Source organism: Notamacropus eugenii, chromosome 1 (genome assembly GCF_028372415.1).
Source record: "Notamacropus eugenii isolate mMacEug1 chromosome 1, mMacEug1.pri_v2, whole genome shotgun sequence".
Taxonomy (NCBI): Eukaryota; Metazoa; Chordata; class Mammalia; order Diprotodontia; family Macropodidae; genus Notamacropus; species Notamacropus eugenii.
Window position 1 is genome coordinate 480,284,773 of NC_092872.1, and position 14,123 is coordinate 480,298,895.

The window sequence follows — 14,123 nt, forward strand, 5'->3', positions numbered from 1 at the left end:
ATCCTACAAAATGCTGTTGTCCTTAAATTATGTTTGGTATTGGTAGTACAAGGAGTTTAAACCATAAGATCTCTTGTGTAAATGTGACTCCACAAAATGTTCATGGGAGAAATTGTATATATCCTTAATGCTGAAAATAACTTCTTTTCTTCCCTAATTTGTTGTCCGCTTCCTGCCTAATACTGTTTGCTTCTTTGATATTCATTGATTAAGTACTCATGCCTCCCGAGTTGTTTTCCCAAATTGTTAAGGGAGGGCCTCATGTGGACTGTTCATTTGACATAAGAGCTCAACAAGTATGATTCCTCTTATTGTTATCCTCTGGCTTCCTGCTTTTGTATGGATGCAAAAGCATTGTCTTGATTCCATTTGGAATTTGACTTTGGCAATTTATTCTTTAGTAATTGAAAGGCTTCATACAGTAGATCTCATGATATGGTTTCCTATAGGGGCAGCTTGGTAGCACCCAGAGCCAAGGGCTGGCCCCTTGCATCATGTTCGTACTGAAGGAGATGCTTCCCAGCTATCATAAGTGGCGTTACAATTCCCATGGAGTGAGAGAACAGATTGGTAAGGATATCCCTAAAAAGGAACGTGGGATTTTGAGGGCTCAGCGTAGGTGTGATTGCTGTTTATCTGACAGTTTTCCTTCTCTGGGGTTATGTTCAGTCCCACAATGTAAGATTGCATTGCATAGTTCTCTGGAGTATGCTCCCTGTCATCCTGAAATCAGGAAGACTTAGTTTTTTTCCTTTTCTTACTGAATCCAGGCTGTCTGATCCTTGAGCTGATCCATGCAATTCTGAATCTGTGCCACGAGTCTGATGTTCACAGCAGGTGAGATGGGGAAGAGCTGATGGGGTTTGAAAGAGTAGATTCTATTCCTTGTGCTAGCAGCCACTTTAGCAAGAAGAAAAGTAAAAACCTAATGGGTAAAGCTAGCATACCTTCTTTCCTGGAGGAGCAGTACATTGTGTGTGTTGCCTGGGTTCCCTGTCACTAGAGTGGAGAAGCTTTCAGTAGTAAATTTCTCTGCAAATTTATGATTAATTTGGTGTGCCTTGTATGCTGTCTGCATTTGGAGAGATAAAAGGACAAAAATGCGAAGACCAGGCCAGATTGATTGTTAAGAGTGTTTGATCCTGTAGAAAAGGCCTCATCTTTCTGTCTCATTCATCTGTATCTTGAGTGTGGAAGGTTAAATTTTCCTAATCTTGCCCTTACCATCCAAATATTTACTTGCTAACTTTTTAGGGACATAAGAGAACTCTTCTTTTGTTTTCTAGCCATTCCCCTAGTCTACAGTCTCTGTGCATCTGCAGCCTGGCCAACACTGAAGCTGGCCAAGCAGTCATCAATATCATGGGCATTGGTGTAGACACCATCGACATGGTGATGGCATCTCAGCCCAGATGGTAAGTCCTAGTTCCTACCAGCAGGACAGGAGGAGTTTTCAGGTCCTTATCAAATGGAGTTTAAGCACTAATGGTTTTCCTTGGGGTGAAATGGAGATGTTAGCCTCTGTGCAAACAAATTGCATCCCTTTCCCTATCTTTCTGTATTATACCCATATAGACAGATATGTAGTGTATCTGTTAGCCAAGAGAAAAAAGGTTTTCTCTTTGACGGTTGCACTGTCATTACTGATCCCATATCTCTCAGCTACCCTAATTTAAATTTCCCTAGCATATTGTGTATTAGAAGATTTCTCCCCTTTTTTCTTTCTTCCTTCATTTCTTTTTTTATGTCAATCTTTGAATATTCATTTTAAGTTCCAAATTCTCTTCCTGTGTCTTCAAATCCTACCTCACCCATTGAGAAGGCACACAGTATGATATCCACTAAACTTGTGCAGCTTTCCCCTTCTGCCTTCCTATTACATAGCTTCATGGCAGCATATATTAAGTTTTTATGAACTGCAGTGGAATTTTGCTTCAAGCTGTAGTCATACTATTCTTAATCAGAACTGCTTGTGCATACAATGTAATTCTCTATGTGGTGGTATTTGATTGTGTGTGTGGCAGCAGGTCGTGTGCTGTTGTATGATTATAGTTGCCTCTAGACTGGCACATGGCTGATAATAATAATTCATATTTATTTAACATTTTTAAGTTGGCAAAATACTTTACATTCATTATATTATTTGAGCTAAGGGAGTTAACTGCTTCATTCTTGAGTTTGGGCTGAGGTGTCTGCCAAAAATTATAGCAGCCTTAGATTATTGTCAGACTTTTAATTTGAAAGATCACATACAATGAGAATTGCCATATGCTGAGTCAACTTTGGTTTCCATTTGATCTTCCAGCGATGGGGCAGAGGGCCAGGGGCAAGGCCAACTACTTATCAAGACAGTGAAACTGGCTTTCTCAGTGACCAACAATGTCATTAGACTGAAACCTCCTTCCAATGTGGTATCTCCCCTGGAGCAGGCGCTCACTCAACATGGTAAGTACTTCCCTTATGGCCAGCAGCATGTTTCTACACAGTGTAGGATTTTAGACAGGGATTGAGAAGCAAACGTTTCTTAATTTGTTCCATGCTGAGATATCCAGTTCTTCACCCACCACTTGTGGTGTCTGTCGGGCACTGAACTGATTGTTCAGTTCTAATGCTGGTCTTGTGACTAATTTATTCTTATGATCTTGCACAGGTCTTGAATTCAGTTTCCTTATCTATACAAGAAGGAGGCTAAGCTAGATAATTTCTTTGGAACTCTTAGAGCTTTCCAGCTCTAAATCCTTTCGGTCTATGGAAGGCTGGCTTCTCTTTGGAGGCTTATGATTCTTATTATTATCTTTTGATTCAGTGGAATGCTGTTCTCTGACCCATTAACTAGAAGACGTCATTCAACCTATAGTTTTCTTATGTAATATGGGATTATTCTATATCTTGATCCCATATCTTCATCCACTTAAAATTTGCAAAAGATAGGATAATATTCTTCCTTGGATCACTGTGGCACAGCATATTTTGACCATTTTTTAACAGCCTTCTCTCTGTAAGACCGTGAATCAGGTAACTTTGACATTTCCCTTTCTCCTTGTGTTCTTCTAGGTGCCCATGGGAACAATCTTATTGCTGTTTTGGCCAAATACATCTATCACAAACATGACCCTGCCTTGCCACGACTTGCCATCCAGCTACTGAAACGCTTGGCAACGGTATGACCCCCTCTTTACAACCTGGAGTCTTGGAAACTGATTTTCTTTCACCTTGGTACCTTTTGAAACTTTACCTGAGGGAAAGAAAATAGGTATTAATGGAGATGGTGAAGTTTTTAAATTGGATTTCTCTGAATACACCTTTCTTTGTACTGTAGTTTTCTTTTATGGTTTTCTTGAATGTATCCTTTTCCCCTTTTTGCTCCTTCAAACAGATGGCCTGCTTTGGGCCTCTTTAGGAGAACCTTTGCCACATTGGCAGAGCCATAGTCATTGGTGTTCCCATAGGTTGCCCCGATGTCCGTGTATGCCTGCCTTGGCAGTGATGCAGCTGCTATTCGGGATGCTTTTCTGACCAGGCTGCAGAGCAAGATTGAGGATATGCGCATCAAGGTCATGATCCTAGAGTTTCTTACTGTTGCCGTGGAGACCCAACCTGGCCTCATTGAGCTCTTTCTGAACCTTGAAGTGAAGGATGGAAATGATGGCTCCAAGGTGAGGTCTTCTCCTTGAGTGAATCTGTGTTGGCTGCTGGAACCAGAAGGGCTTTTCTGCAGAAAACTAGCCCTTCGCTTAATTCCCCAAAGACTATCTGTGGGGGCAGGCACAGTCTGAACTTCTTTTTCTTTTCCAGGAATTCAGTCTTGGAGAATGGAGCTGTCTCCAAGTAGTACTAGAGTTGATTGATTCAAAACAACAAGATAGATATTGGTGTCCACCCCTGCTGCATCGTGCTGCAATAGCTTTTCTACATGCCCTGTGGCAGGACCGCCGAGACAGTGCCATGCTGGTTCTCAGGACCAAGTGAGTATTTTCTTCACTGCCCACCAGCAGGAGTCATCCCTGCCTGTAACTCAATTTGCTTTATCCTCTCACCTTTGACTTAATTCCATCGGTATTTATTGTACTTGACAAACAACCAAGTGTAAACTTTGAGTTGGTTGGTTTTGCTCCAGGGGAGTATGTTAAGTCCCATAGCAATGTCAGATGGATTGAAACGGCCCTGTTTGCCTGGGGAGTTGTAGCACTGACCACCAATTGAGGACCTATGTTGGGACTCTCCTATTCTTCACTCCATTTTCTTCTTTTAGGAGTTGTTAAAAACTAGTACTAGGTGGCACTGGGCCTGACCTGGAGTCAGGAAAATTTTTTCTGTGTTCAAATCTTACCTCAGACTCTTACTAGCTTTGTGACCCTGAGCAAGTCACTTACCCCTGTTTTCCTCAAGTTTTCTCATCTGTAAAATGAGCTGGAGAAGGAAATGGCCAACCACTCCAGTATTTGTGCCAAGAAAACTCCAAACGGGTTCATGAAGAATCAGGCCCGACTGAAATGACTGAACAACAAAAAAAGGATGAGAGAGATGCAATGGTTTGGAATTTTATGGATCCACTCGTATAAAGTGTAATCAGTGCATCCTTAAGAAAACACATCTTCCTAGACACAGGATCCTTTAAAAGTTGTGTAGAAGCTACTTACTGACTTGTGAGTCAGATGTCACAGTTTGGGGTAGTGGAATAAAGGAGAAGCCATTGAGGACAGTGGAATCAGGGTTAGTTAAGAAATTTGTGTTGAAAAACCAACACAATCATGATGTGTCCTTTTTTAGACCAAAGTTTTGGGAGAACTTGACCAGCCCGTTATTTGGGACTCTTTCTCCTCCCTCAGAAACATCTGAGGTAAGTTGGGTGAGGTGATAAATGAAGGTGACAAAAATTTGGGGGAGAAAACCTGGGTTTTGAGATAGTAGAATAGGAACAGATGCTTCCCCTATTTCCTCAAAGGGCTTGAATCAGATTTGTGAATTCCTAGGCATTTCTCCTCTTTTAAATACTACTTTTACCTTTTTTTTTTTTTTTTTTGAAGCCTTGTCCTGGGAAAAGGCTTTGAATTCTTGATTCTCCACATATGTTAGGGATGACTCTATCCAGTTCATGTTAGCTGCTTTGGAGACATTCCTACCCTGAGGTCTTTGCCTCTTGCAAGTCATTTGCTAATTTTAGTTTGAGAATCTCTGTCCCGTTAGAAACCAGATGAGTTTTGTCTGTGTTTGCTTTCTATTTTATGTCTAAAGACTAGATGTAGAATACTAAGATGCAATTTTCTTTGTGTAATTGGTACATTCTTTGCTTTTTTCCCTCCTTAGCCCAGTGTCCTGGAGACCTGTGCCTTAATTATGAAGATCATTTGTTTGGAGATATACTATGTAGTTAAGTGAGTCTTTTTCCCCCTTAAGATTTTATTTAAAGGCTTGTATGGAGAAAATTTTTTAAATTGTCCTTTCCATGAAGGAGATATAGTGCTCACTATAGTAAGCAAATGAAGGGATGGTTTGGAATTGTTAACTTTCCAGAAAGACAGTAGTACCCTCAGCATGTGTACTTAGACTCCTACATATCCTTCATTGATACCTTTTGTAAATGTCAGAAAGGTAGATTGTAAAGCAACTTTCTGTGCCTATGGAGGAGACATTCTGAAACAGACCACTTTTGTGGAAGCAGGCGTTAGATTTAATGAATGGCCCGGGGAGAAAAATGTTTTGCGAGGTATCCCTGGAACTGTGTGCCTTTTCTGCAAGGCTTGAGTTCTCTACTTTGTGAGGTTGTGCTTTTTTTTTTTTTTTGCACCCTAAGTGCTTGATGTGATCACTTTCCAGTCTTGCTTAAAGCTTTACCTTTCTTTCCCTAATTCCTCAGGGGTTCCCTGGACCAGTCCCTAAAAGATACACTCAAGAAATTCTCCAGTGAGAAACGTTTTGCCTATTGGTCAGGTTATATCAAATCTTTGGCAGATCACATGGCAGAGACAGAAGGCAGTGGCTGCACTTCTTTGGTGGAGTACCAAATGTTGATCTCTGCCTGGCGAATGCTTCTCATTATTGCCACCAGCCATGTAAGCATGTTTTCCTAAGCGTCTTTGTTGCTCTTGTTTCCGTGTCATAGCTACAATGGATTGAGATTCCTGGAAGTCACCACCCCTTGGGCAAATCTATGAGAGCTAAGTTGTCAGTTGGCTCCCTACTGAGAGACCGAGGAGTGGTCACCAGGGACTTGTGGTGCTGGAACCAGCAACAAGTACTAAAGAAGAGGATAGAACATCTGCTCAAAACTTCTTTAGAAAAAACATACAGGTGTTATTCCCAGCAGGAAAAACCTCTTGTGTCTCCTTGTGTGGCTGTTGTTAGTTCTGATTCTCCTCAGTTCCCCACAAGGCCCACACCTCATGAATATATACAATTGTCTTCTATTGTTATGTTCCCTGTGGGCGCTCACCAAATACTTGTTGGCTGGCCAGCTGGGTTATAACATAATAAGAGCAGTCTCTCAACACCCTGGGGGGTGGGTAGGGGATTTGGTTCACTTTCATTGGTTACATAAATTATATCTTCTGACCCTTTCAGGGAAACAAGCAGTTATTATAGTTTTTATAGATGGAAAAGGGAGTTTTTAAGGCCAAGGCTTTTTCTGGATGTCTCTCCTCAGTGTGCACTTTGGAAGGAGATTTAGTAACAGATTCCAGAGGGATCATTTTGAATTTTCCTTTGTGGATTTGATACTGTTGTACTTTGAGCTTGAGCTTATAGCAGAGAGCTTGTAGTTGAGTTGTTGTCTTAGAATTCAAACTAATGACCTAAGTTAACTAACACAGAGTAGGTGCATCCTTGGTTAAAGTGGACTATGTGCATGTCTTCTGTGAAACCTGTCTCTGAGTGCCAGAATTTGATTCCTTGGAGTTTTGGGTATGTCTGAGGAATTTTTGCTGTAAACACATAAAGGACAAGTATTTGTTTAGTGCCTGCTAGGTTCTAGATGCTGTACATGTGATTGTGATGCTCTGAATCTCCAGATATAAGGAGGTTTGATGCTGACAATGCTTTACTTTAAGTAAATAGTTACTCCCATAGTAAGCTGTGTGACTTTGCAGAATCTTCTTGAATCATGCTTCTGGAGATCTCAACATCTTCTTTTTCCCTCTTTTAAGAAGCTGGACTACATGCCCAGATGGTTGGATTTTAACCAGGAAAATGAGATGTTCTTCTCCTTTTTCAGAAGGACCCCCTGAGCACTTCCCAGGTCTCATTATGGTCATCTTCCTGAGTTCTAAAGGAGTGTCATGGTTTATTTGTCTCACAAATTACTGGTTGAAGTTGTTCTCAGAGTAGAGATTGGGACCTTGACTTTGCATATTGAAGAAATGTTCCCACTTAAAGACCTTCTCTCTCTTCTTTTTCAGGCAGATATAATGCATTTGAATGATTCTGTTGTTCGACGTCACCTGTTTCTTGATGTTCTTGCTGGGACCAAAGCATTAGTGAGTATATTCCAGAGCATTTAAATTCATTGTGTGAGATGTTTTGCTAAAGTCAGATACTTTATTTCAGGGTCCCCTAGACTGCTAGATAAACAAATAGTTTTAGAGTAAGGGGATTGATTTGATTTCAGAATTGGCTGTACAGAAACAAGGCCTGTGGATTTGCCATCCTTCCTTCTCCTTTACTATTTCCGAACTGGTTCTCAGATAGCCTAGCTGAAGAGGTCATTGGAAATGGTGGGGGTACATCTCTGTGGGTGGAAGTTAGGTTTCCTGACTAGCACAATTTTAGGCTTTAACTTAACTATTTTTCTTCAGCTGCTGGTCCCAATGTCAGTGAACTGCCTTCGACTGGGATCCATGCTGTGTACTTTGCTGCTTATCTTACTTCGGCAGTGGACAAGGTAAAGTCTGTGTTGGAAGAGTGGTGAAGGCTGCTGGCTCCTGTAGCTTCATTGATCAGTTTCTTCCATGACCCTCTTAACTTGTCCTTTGTTCTAAGAAGAGTAATAACTTTTGATTAAATTTATCACATTAGGTTTTTGTATATTTTTTGCATTATGATTAATCCAGAAAACTGGATCAGATTAGTACAAATTAGTGGGTATCCATATGCCAAAGGCAAGTTGTTGATAACATTTGAGGCTTTCTATTTCACTCTTGTCTCTTTCTCAGAGATTTGGGTTCTGTGGATGAAATCCTTAGCTCCTTGATGGAGATTCTGGAGGGAATCCTACAGGCAGACCAACAGCTAATGGAGAAGGCTAAGGCCAAAGTGTTCTCAGCCCTCCTCACTGTCCTCCAGATGAAAGAGTTGAAAGGTGAGGTGTGGGACATCACAACCACAGCAAGATATCTTTCTTCTAGCTCAGGAATCAGTGTTGGTTTGCACTAGTTTTCTATGGGACTTCTCACTGATGGGAGATTTGGGATTGGGAGGCTGCTATTCTAGACATGGATCTGAGACTGATATGTAGCATTTCCATTACTCCCTCCTCAGTGTGACACACGCCTTGCCTCTCAGAAGTTCACAGTATGTTTTGATTTCTCCCTTTCCACCTCTTCTTCATTCTTCACTTAGTTGAAATTTGTATCCCATTCTGGACCAAGAGGTACCATTTCTGACCCTCAGTCTGGGAAGGGAGACCCACCCCTCCTCCCCACAGGCCTAGTAGTAGATGCTGTTAAGGGATTGTCAGTGCATCTTTTGTCTACCCTGCAGTGAGTGAGATCACACAGTACTCTCAGCTGGTGCTGAATGTCTGTGAGACCCTTCAGGAAGAAGTGATTGCCCTCTTTGACCAGACCCGGCACAGCCTCGCCTCTGGCAGTGTATCAGAGGACAAGGACTGCATGGAGACAGATGACTTTTCACGGCTTCGGCATAAGGACCAGCGAGATGGGGTATGGGTAATTTGTTCAGCCTCTCCCACAGGCAATCTTAAGAGCCTTCTACCATATGTCTCCTCACTTTCTTCTTGGTTCCAGCAGGTGTGTGTCCTAGGCCTACACTTGGCCAAAGAACTGTGTGGAGTGGATGAGGATGGAGACTCTTGGCTGCAGGTTACCCGTAGGATCCCTATTCTGCCCACTCTGTTCACCACCCTGGAGGTGAGCCTGAGAATGAAGCAAAACCTGCACTTTACTGAGGCTTCGCTGCATCTTCTGTTCACGTTGGCTCGAACCCAGCAGGTAAGAAATAGGTTAGGAAGCCAGCATCCTTGAGCCATCGGGAACATAGCTCTAGAAAGTTATGATATCCCCAAACCAGCTTTCCTGTTCTCATATAAGTTCAATTGTCTCTAGATGTTTCCTTGTAGGGCTTGGGAGGAGGTACTGATTATGTCAGAAATCCAACAGCATCCTGCAGTCATTATTGGGGGTGTACTCATCCTCTTTCTTCATTCCCTCTCATAATCCATCATTCCTTCCCCATAAAATCAGGGCAAGAGAACTGGTTGATCCATCCCAGTATTTGGGGATTTCTCACCCATGGTGGAGGAGTAGTGATGAGTTGAGTTTGCAGTATCTTGAGGGCTACTTTAGGGCATCTATCATCTGTGTCCCAGGGTGCAGCAGCTGTGGCTGGAGCTGGCATCACCCAGAGCATCTGTTTGCCCCTCCTAAGTGTGTACCAACTTAGCACCAATGGAACAGTACAGGTGAGTACAGCTGGGCTTCCAGTAGAGGTACAAGTTCAGATGAATGTTCTGTTCATGGATGAGTCTGTTTCTTACTATTGAAATTATTACTCTTCCACTTTCCTGCAGTAATTCTTGGTGCCTTCTGAATCATACTTGTGAGAGTACAGCTAATGTGGGAACTGTAATAGTTCCTCATATAATTTCTGGTTTTTCAGCAAGAAAACCAGAACGGTTAAAAGGCATTACCTTTGTTATACTCATCAGCTGTGGAAAATGGGAAAAACCACTGAGAATAATTCTTCCCACCTCTTAGCTGGGCAAATAAGGACAGAGAGGGTGAGTAGCTAGCCATAAGTCACTGGCAAGACAAAGAGTAGGTCCTTTGTATTCTGACATCACTTCAGCGCTTGGTCCACTTCCTTTTCCCTATGAAGTCTAATGTATCCTGCTACACCTGTTCCAGTCTACTGCAGTGGTGGAAGACTGGAAGATGTTGGTGAGGACTGGGGCAGGAATGAGCTCAAATGCTAGTTCCTTAGACACGTTGGTTATATAGCTAGCTGTGGAGCCCCACCCAGTAAATCCTTTTTCCAGGGCCTTCCTGCCACCTCTTTGCAATAGAATAGTAGATATTAGAGCTGAGAGGGAGCCTGGAGCCCGTCTATTCTGAGCCTTCTCAGTTTACAGATGTAAAGGTGTCCAGCAGGTTAATAGATCTCACATCGTCTGACTTTGTCTAGTGCTTTCTTTTATATGATGTTGTTTCTCTTCTTTCATGTTAGGCTCATGGGGGTAATTATTATGTTGATTCTGTGAAGGTTTCTCTCAATTTAAATTAGCCTGTCACAGCTTCTGAGGCACATACAGGCTTCTCTGTTTATCAGCCTAGCTCACTGGACATTCTGTCCTGATGAGAACAGAGCTGCCAGGCCACTGTCCCATTCTTCCTATTTATACCACCCAGACTCCTGGTGCTTCTCGAAAGTCTCTTGATGCCCCCTCTTGGCCTGGGGTCTACCGCCTGTCCATGTCCTTGATGGAACGTCTGCTGAAAACCTTGCGTTATAATTTCCTGACTGAAGCTCTGGATTTTGTGGGTGTACATCAAGAGCGAATTCTGCAGGTGAAATTTCCATGCTCTTATTGGAGTTGTGACATTAGGGTTGGGCATCCATGTATGTGGTCAGGTGGAAGAATGGCTGTGGGCTGGAGTCCAGTGTGATGCATGGGTGAGGAGAGGCAGGGTTGCCTCTTAGAGGATTTATTGAAGTTAGAAACACTGTCTAGCCAATCCGTGCCCCAGATATAACAGAGATTTGTTCATTTCATGCTTTTAAAAATGGGGCTAAGTTCATCTCCTCAGGAGAGGAATTTACCCCATCTTAGCAACCCTTTCTTTACTGTTATCTCTTTAGTACACTTAAAAATAATGAGTTATTACTAAGGCTCCCCCAACCCCAACCAAGTTATCTTGGGAGCTTTCTCATCCCAGCCCTTCTTCTCTCCAGTGCCTCAATGCAGTAAGGACAGTGCAGAGTTTGGCCTGCCTGGAGGAAGCTGATCACACTGTAGGCTTTATCCTGCAGCTCTCCAACTTCAGAAAAGAGTGGCAGTTTCATCTGCCACAGCTCATGAGAGACATACAGGTAGGGAACAGTTTGACTTCTATCTTGGGCTGGCTTAGGTTAGTTGAGTATACCATGAGGCCTGTGTTCCTAAATCCAGAGCTTTGAACAGCTTAAGGATAGTGTTTATTCCTTGGGGCTCTTGGCCTGGACTTGCACTGTGGATAGACATCCTGTGGGATGATCATATCAAGGTGAAGCCCAAAGGCCCCAAAGGGTTGGGCTTTGTGAGTCTTATTCCTAGCAGGGGTGGGGAATCTGCTGCTTCAAGGCTACATGTCCTCAAGTGTGGCCCTTTGAATCCAAACTTCACAGAAGAAATCCCCTTAATAAAAGCATTTGTTCTTTAAACTTGGACTCAGTCAAAAGGCCAACACCCAAGGACCTAGAAGGCCACATGTGGCCTCAAGGCTGCAGGTTCCCCACCCCTGCCTTAAGTTAATTTTTCTCTTATAAAAGGACATTTAGAAATCCTGTCAAGATCGAGTATTTGAGAGACAACAAGCATGACTGGAACGACCTGAATCAAACTCTTGATGAAAAAATGTCCCATTTCCCCCATTCCCTGCCCTGTATGTTCTAGGTAAATCTGTGTTACCTGTGTCAGGCTTGCACCTCCCTCCTGCACAGCCGCAAGATGCTGCAGCACTATTTACAGGTGAGGGGAACTCCAGGGTGGCATTTATTATTCTTTGACTCCTATTCCAACGTTGTTACCCTGAATTACTCCCACCCTGGATGAGCTGGAGAGAGTTCCTAGAGGGAGTCATCCCTGGTACCTTTCTCCCACCATAGAACAAAAACGGAAGTGATGCCATGCCCTCAGCTGTGACTCCTCGAGTCCAACGCCCTCCCCAGCCCTCATCCTCAAAGCAGCCTAACCCCAATGGTGAGGCTGCAGAACAAAAGGCCCTGCGCATGGTCCAGTATAGCCTCCTGAAAATTCTCAGCAAGACACTGGCCGCCCTGCGCCACTTCACGCCTGATGTCTGCCAGATCCTTTTGGACCAGGTATCTAGTCCTTGTGTTTTGACAGGGGAGAAAAGACTTAGGGTGGAGGAGGAGAGCGGATGATGTTTTTAGTAACTAGGGAGTGGAAGCAGAAGGGTTAGGAATGGATTAGTGATCTTCTCTTGTATTTCCCCTCTCCATAGTCCCTAGACCTTGCTGAATACAACATCCTTTTTGCCCTGAGCTTCACGACTCCAACCTTTGACTCTGATGTAGCCCCCTCTTTTGGGACTCTGTTGGCCACAGTGAATGTGGCCCTCAACATGTTGGGAGAGGTAAGTCCAGTGCCTAGAATATCTCTTACCATACTTTCCTCACCTTCTGCATTTTACATCTGGGCCTGACATTTCCCCCACTCCCTACAGTTGGACAAGAAAAAGGAACCCCTGTCCCAGGCTGTGGGGCTGAGCACTCAGGTGGAGGGGATCAGAACACTGAAGTAAGACATTTTCTTCATAGCATCACCTGATCTCTTTCTTTTTTTTAATCTGAGCCCAGGATCCTGTTGGTGATGGGTGGGAAATTTTCAGCAGTTCTTAATCTTTGGCTCTTCACCTTTATTCCCTATTTTCTTGCTTTGCCAACTAATCTGTTGTCCTTCACAGGTCCCTCCTGATGTTTACAATGGAAAATTGTTTCTACCTGCTTATCTCCCAGGCTGTACGCTACCTGAGGGACCCAGCTGTGCACCCCAGGGACAAACAGCGAATGAAGCAGGAGCTCAGCTCAGAATTGGTATGGTGGGCCTTGGGCAGGGTAAGAGGGAAGTGATCCTTTAGGGAGGGATTCCAACCCCTTGTCTGTTATCTACCTTGTAGAACTACAGACTCTTAAGCAATTGGATACCTTCAATCCTAGAGAGAAACCATCACAAATTTGACCTGTCCTTAACTCTTTTCCCTTTACATTCCAGAGTACATTGCTCTCCAGCCTTTCCCGTTACTTCCGCCGTGGAGCCCCCACTTCCCCAGCTGCTGGAGTCCTTCCTTCACCTCAAGGGAAGCCAGCCACAGCTTCCAAAGCAGGCCCTGAGAACCAGGAACCTCTGATTCAATTAGTCCAGGCCTTTGTCCAGCATGTGCAGAGATAGGGCAGTTGACTTCTCCACAGGCCACTCCTCCTTCCAGCCAGCCTAAGGGCTGTTAACCTGACAACCCCACCCTACCCCCACTAAAGCGCCTCTTACAGGAAACAAATGGTCCAAGCGGGTTCTCTAGGGAACCCATCCTTATTTTTGTATTTCACCATCGGGTTGGGGGAGGACAGTGGAATCAGAGGATCAGTTTTCTTAGCTACTTGTATAAAAAAAACCACCCCATCAAAGCATATTCCTTTCCTGTGAGCATTCCTTGTTGCTGCTCATAGCAGCTGGGCCCATTTTCCCTCAGCGCATCCTGTTCTGAGTGAGGCCAGCCCCCACTGCCAGCTGGGTGAGAGGTGTGTGTGCCATGTACAGTCCAAGACAAGAGGCCGTATGTACGGGTTTGAGATGTCTCTTTACATGCTGTGTTATTGCATTTTTTGTAACTGCTCTATTTATACAAATATTAAAACACTGTTTATAGACACAGGTGTGGTGGATGTCATTGGAACTTTTAGCAGTGAGCCAGCATGACACAGAAAAGCACTAGAAATTCCACTTACAATATTTAACTAGTTGTATGACTAGTTTGTTATTTGTAAAATGGGGATAATACCTCTATTACTCTCACAGGTAGTATATGTAAGAATTAGATGAGATACCACTTTTACAAGCCTCAGACTGATATATATAAATGCATCTCTTTGGGTGATTTGGGCCATTCTGTTTCTGTCTCTTGAAGACCACTCAAAGGGTTATTGTTGGATTTAGCTTCTGAAACCTCTCTCCT

At 43.4% G+C, this 14,123-nt stretch overlaps 1 protein-coding gene across 2 annotated transcripts in view; it reads left to right on the plus strand.

The window, feature by feature from the left end:
* Positions 1–13,820, plus strand: part of NUP188 (nucleoporin 188) — a 42,481-nt gene extending 28,661 nt beyond the window's left edge. For both annotated transcript variants that reach the window (XM_072632632.1, XM_072632633.1), the window contains exons 21-44: positions 450–570; positions 771–837; positions 1,287–1,415; positions 2,306–2,445; positions 3,055–3,161; positions 3,450–3,656; positions 3,796–3,965; positions 4,771–4,840; positions 5,308–5,375; positions 5,858–6,053; positions 7,395–7,472; positions 7,791–7,876; positions 8,148–8,293; positions 8,695–8,876; positions 8,964–9,164; positions 9,542–9,634; positions 10,581–10,739; positions 11,125–11,262; positions 11,825–11,899; positions 12,037–12,252; positions 12,396–12,527; positions 12,618–12,691; positions 12,858–12,987; positions 13,166–13,820. In XM_072632632.1, the coding sequence (XP_072488733.1) occupies positions 450–570; positions 771–837; positions 1,287–1,415; positions 2,306–2,445; positions 3,055–3,161; positions 3,450–3,656; positions 3,796–3,965; positions 4,771–4,840; positions 5,308–5,375; positions 5,858–6,053; positions 7,395–7,472; positions 7,791–7,876; positions 8,148–8,293; positions 8,695–8,876; positions 8,964–9,164; positions 9,542–9,634; positions 10,581–10,739; positions 11,125–11,262; positions 11,825–11,899; positions 12,037–12,252; positions 12,396–12,527; positions 12,618–12,691; positions 12,858–12,987; positions 13,166–13,342 (3,162 nt within the window). In that variant the 3' untranslated portion in view covers positions 13,343–13,820. The remainder of the gene's footprint in view (positions 1–449; positions 571–770; positions 838–1,286; positions 1,416–2,305; positions 2,446–3,054; positions 3,162–3,449; positions 3,657–3,795; positions 3,966–4,770; positions 4,841–5,307; positions 5,376–5,857; positions 6,054–7,394; positions 7,473–7,790; positions 7,877–8,147; positions 8,294–8,694; positions 8,877–8,963; positions 9,165–9,541; positions 9,635–10,580; positions 10,740–11,124; positions 11,263–11,824; positions 11,900–12,036; positions 12,253–12,395; positions 12,528–12,617; positions 12,692–12,857; positions 12,988–13,165) is intronic.
* Positions 13,821–14,123: the final 303 nt, after the last annotated feature.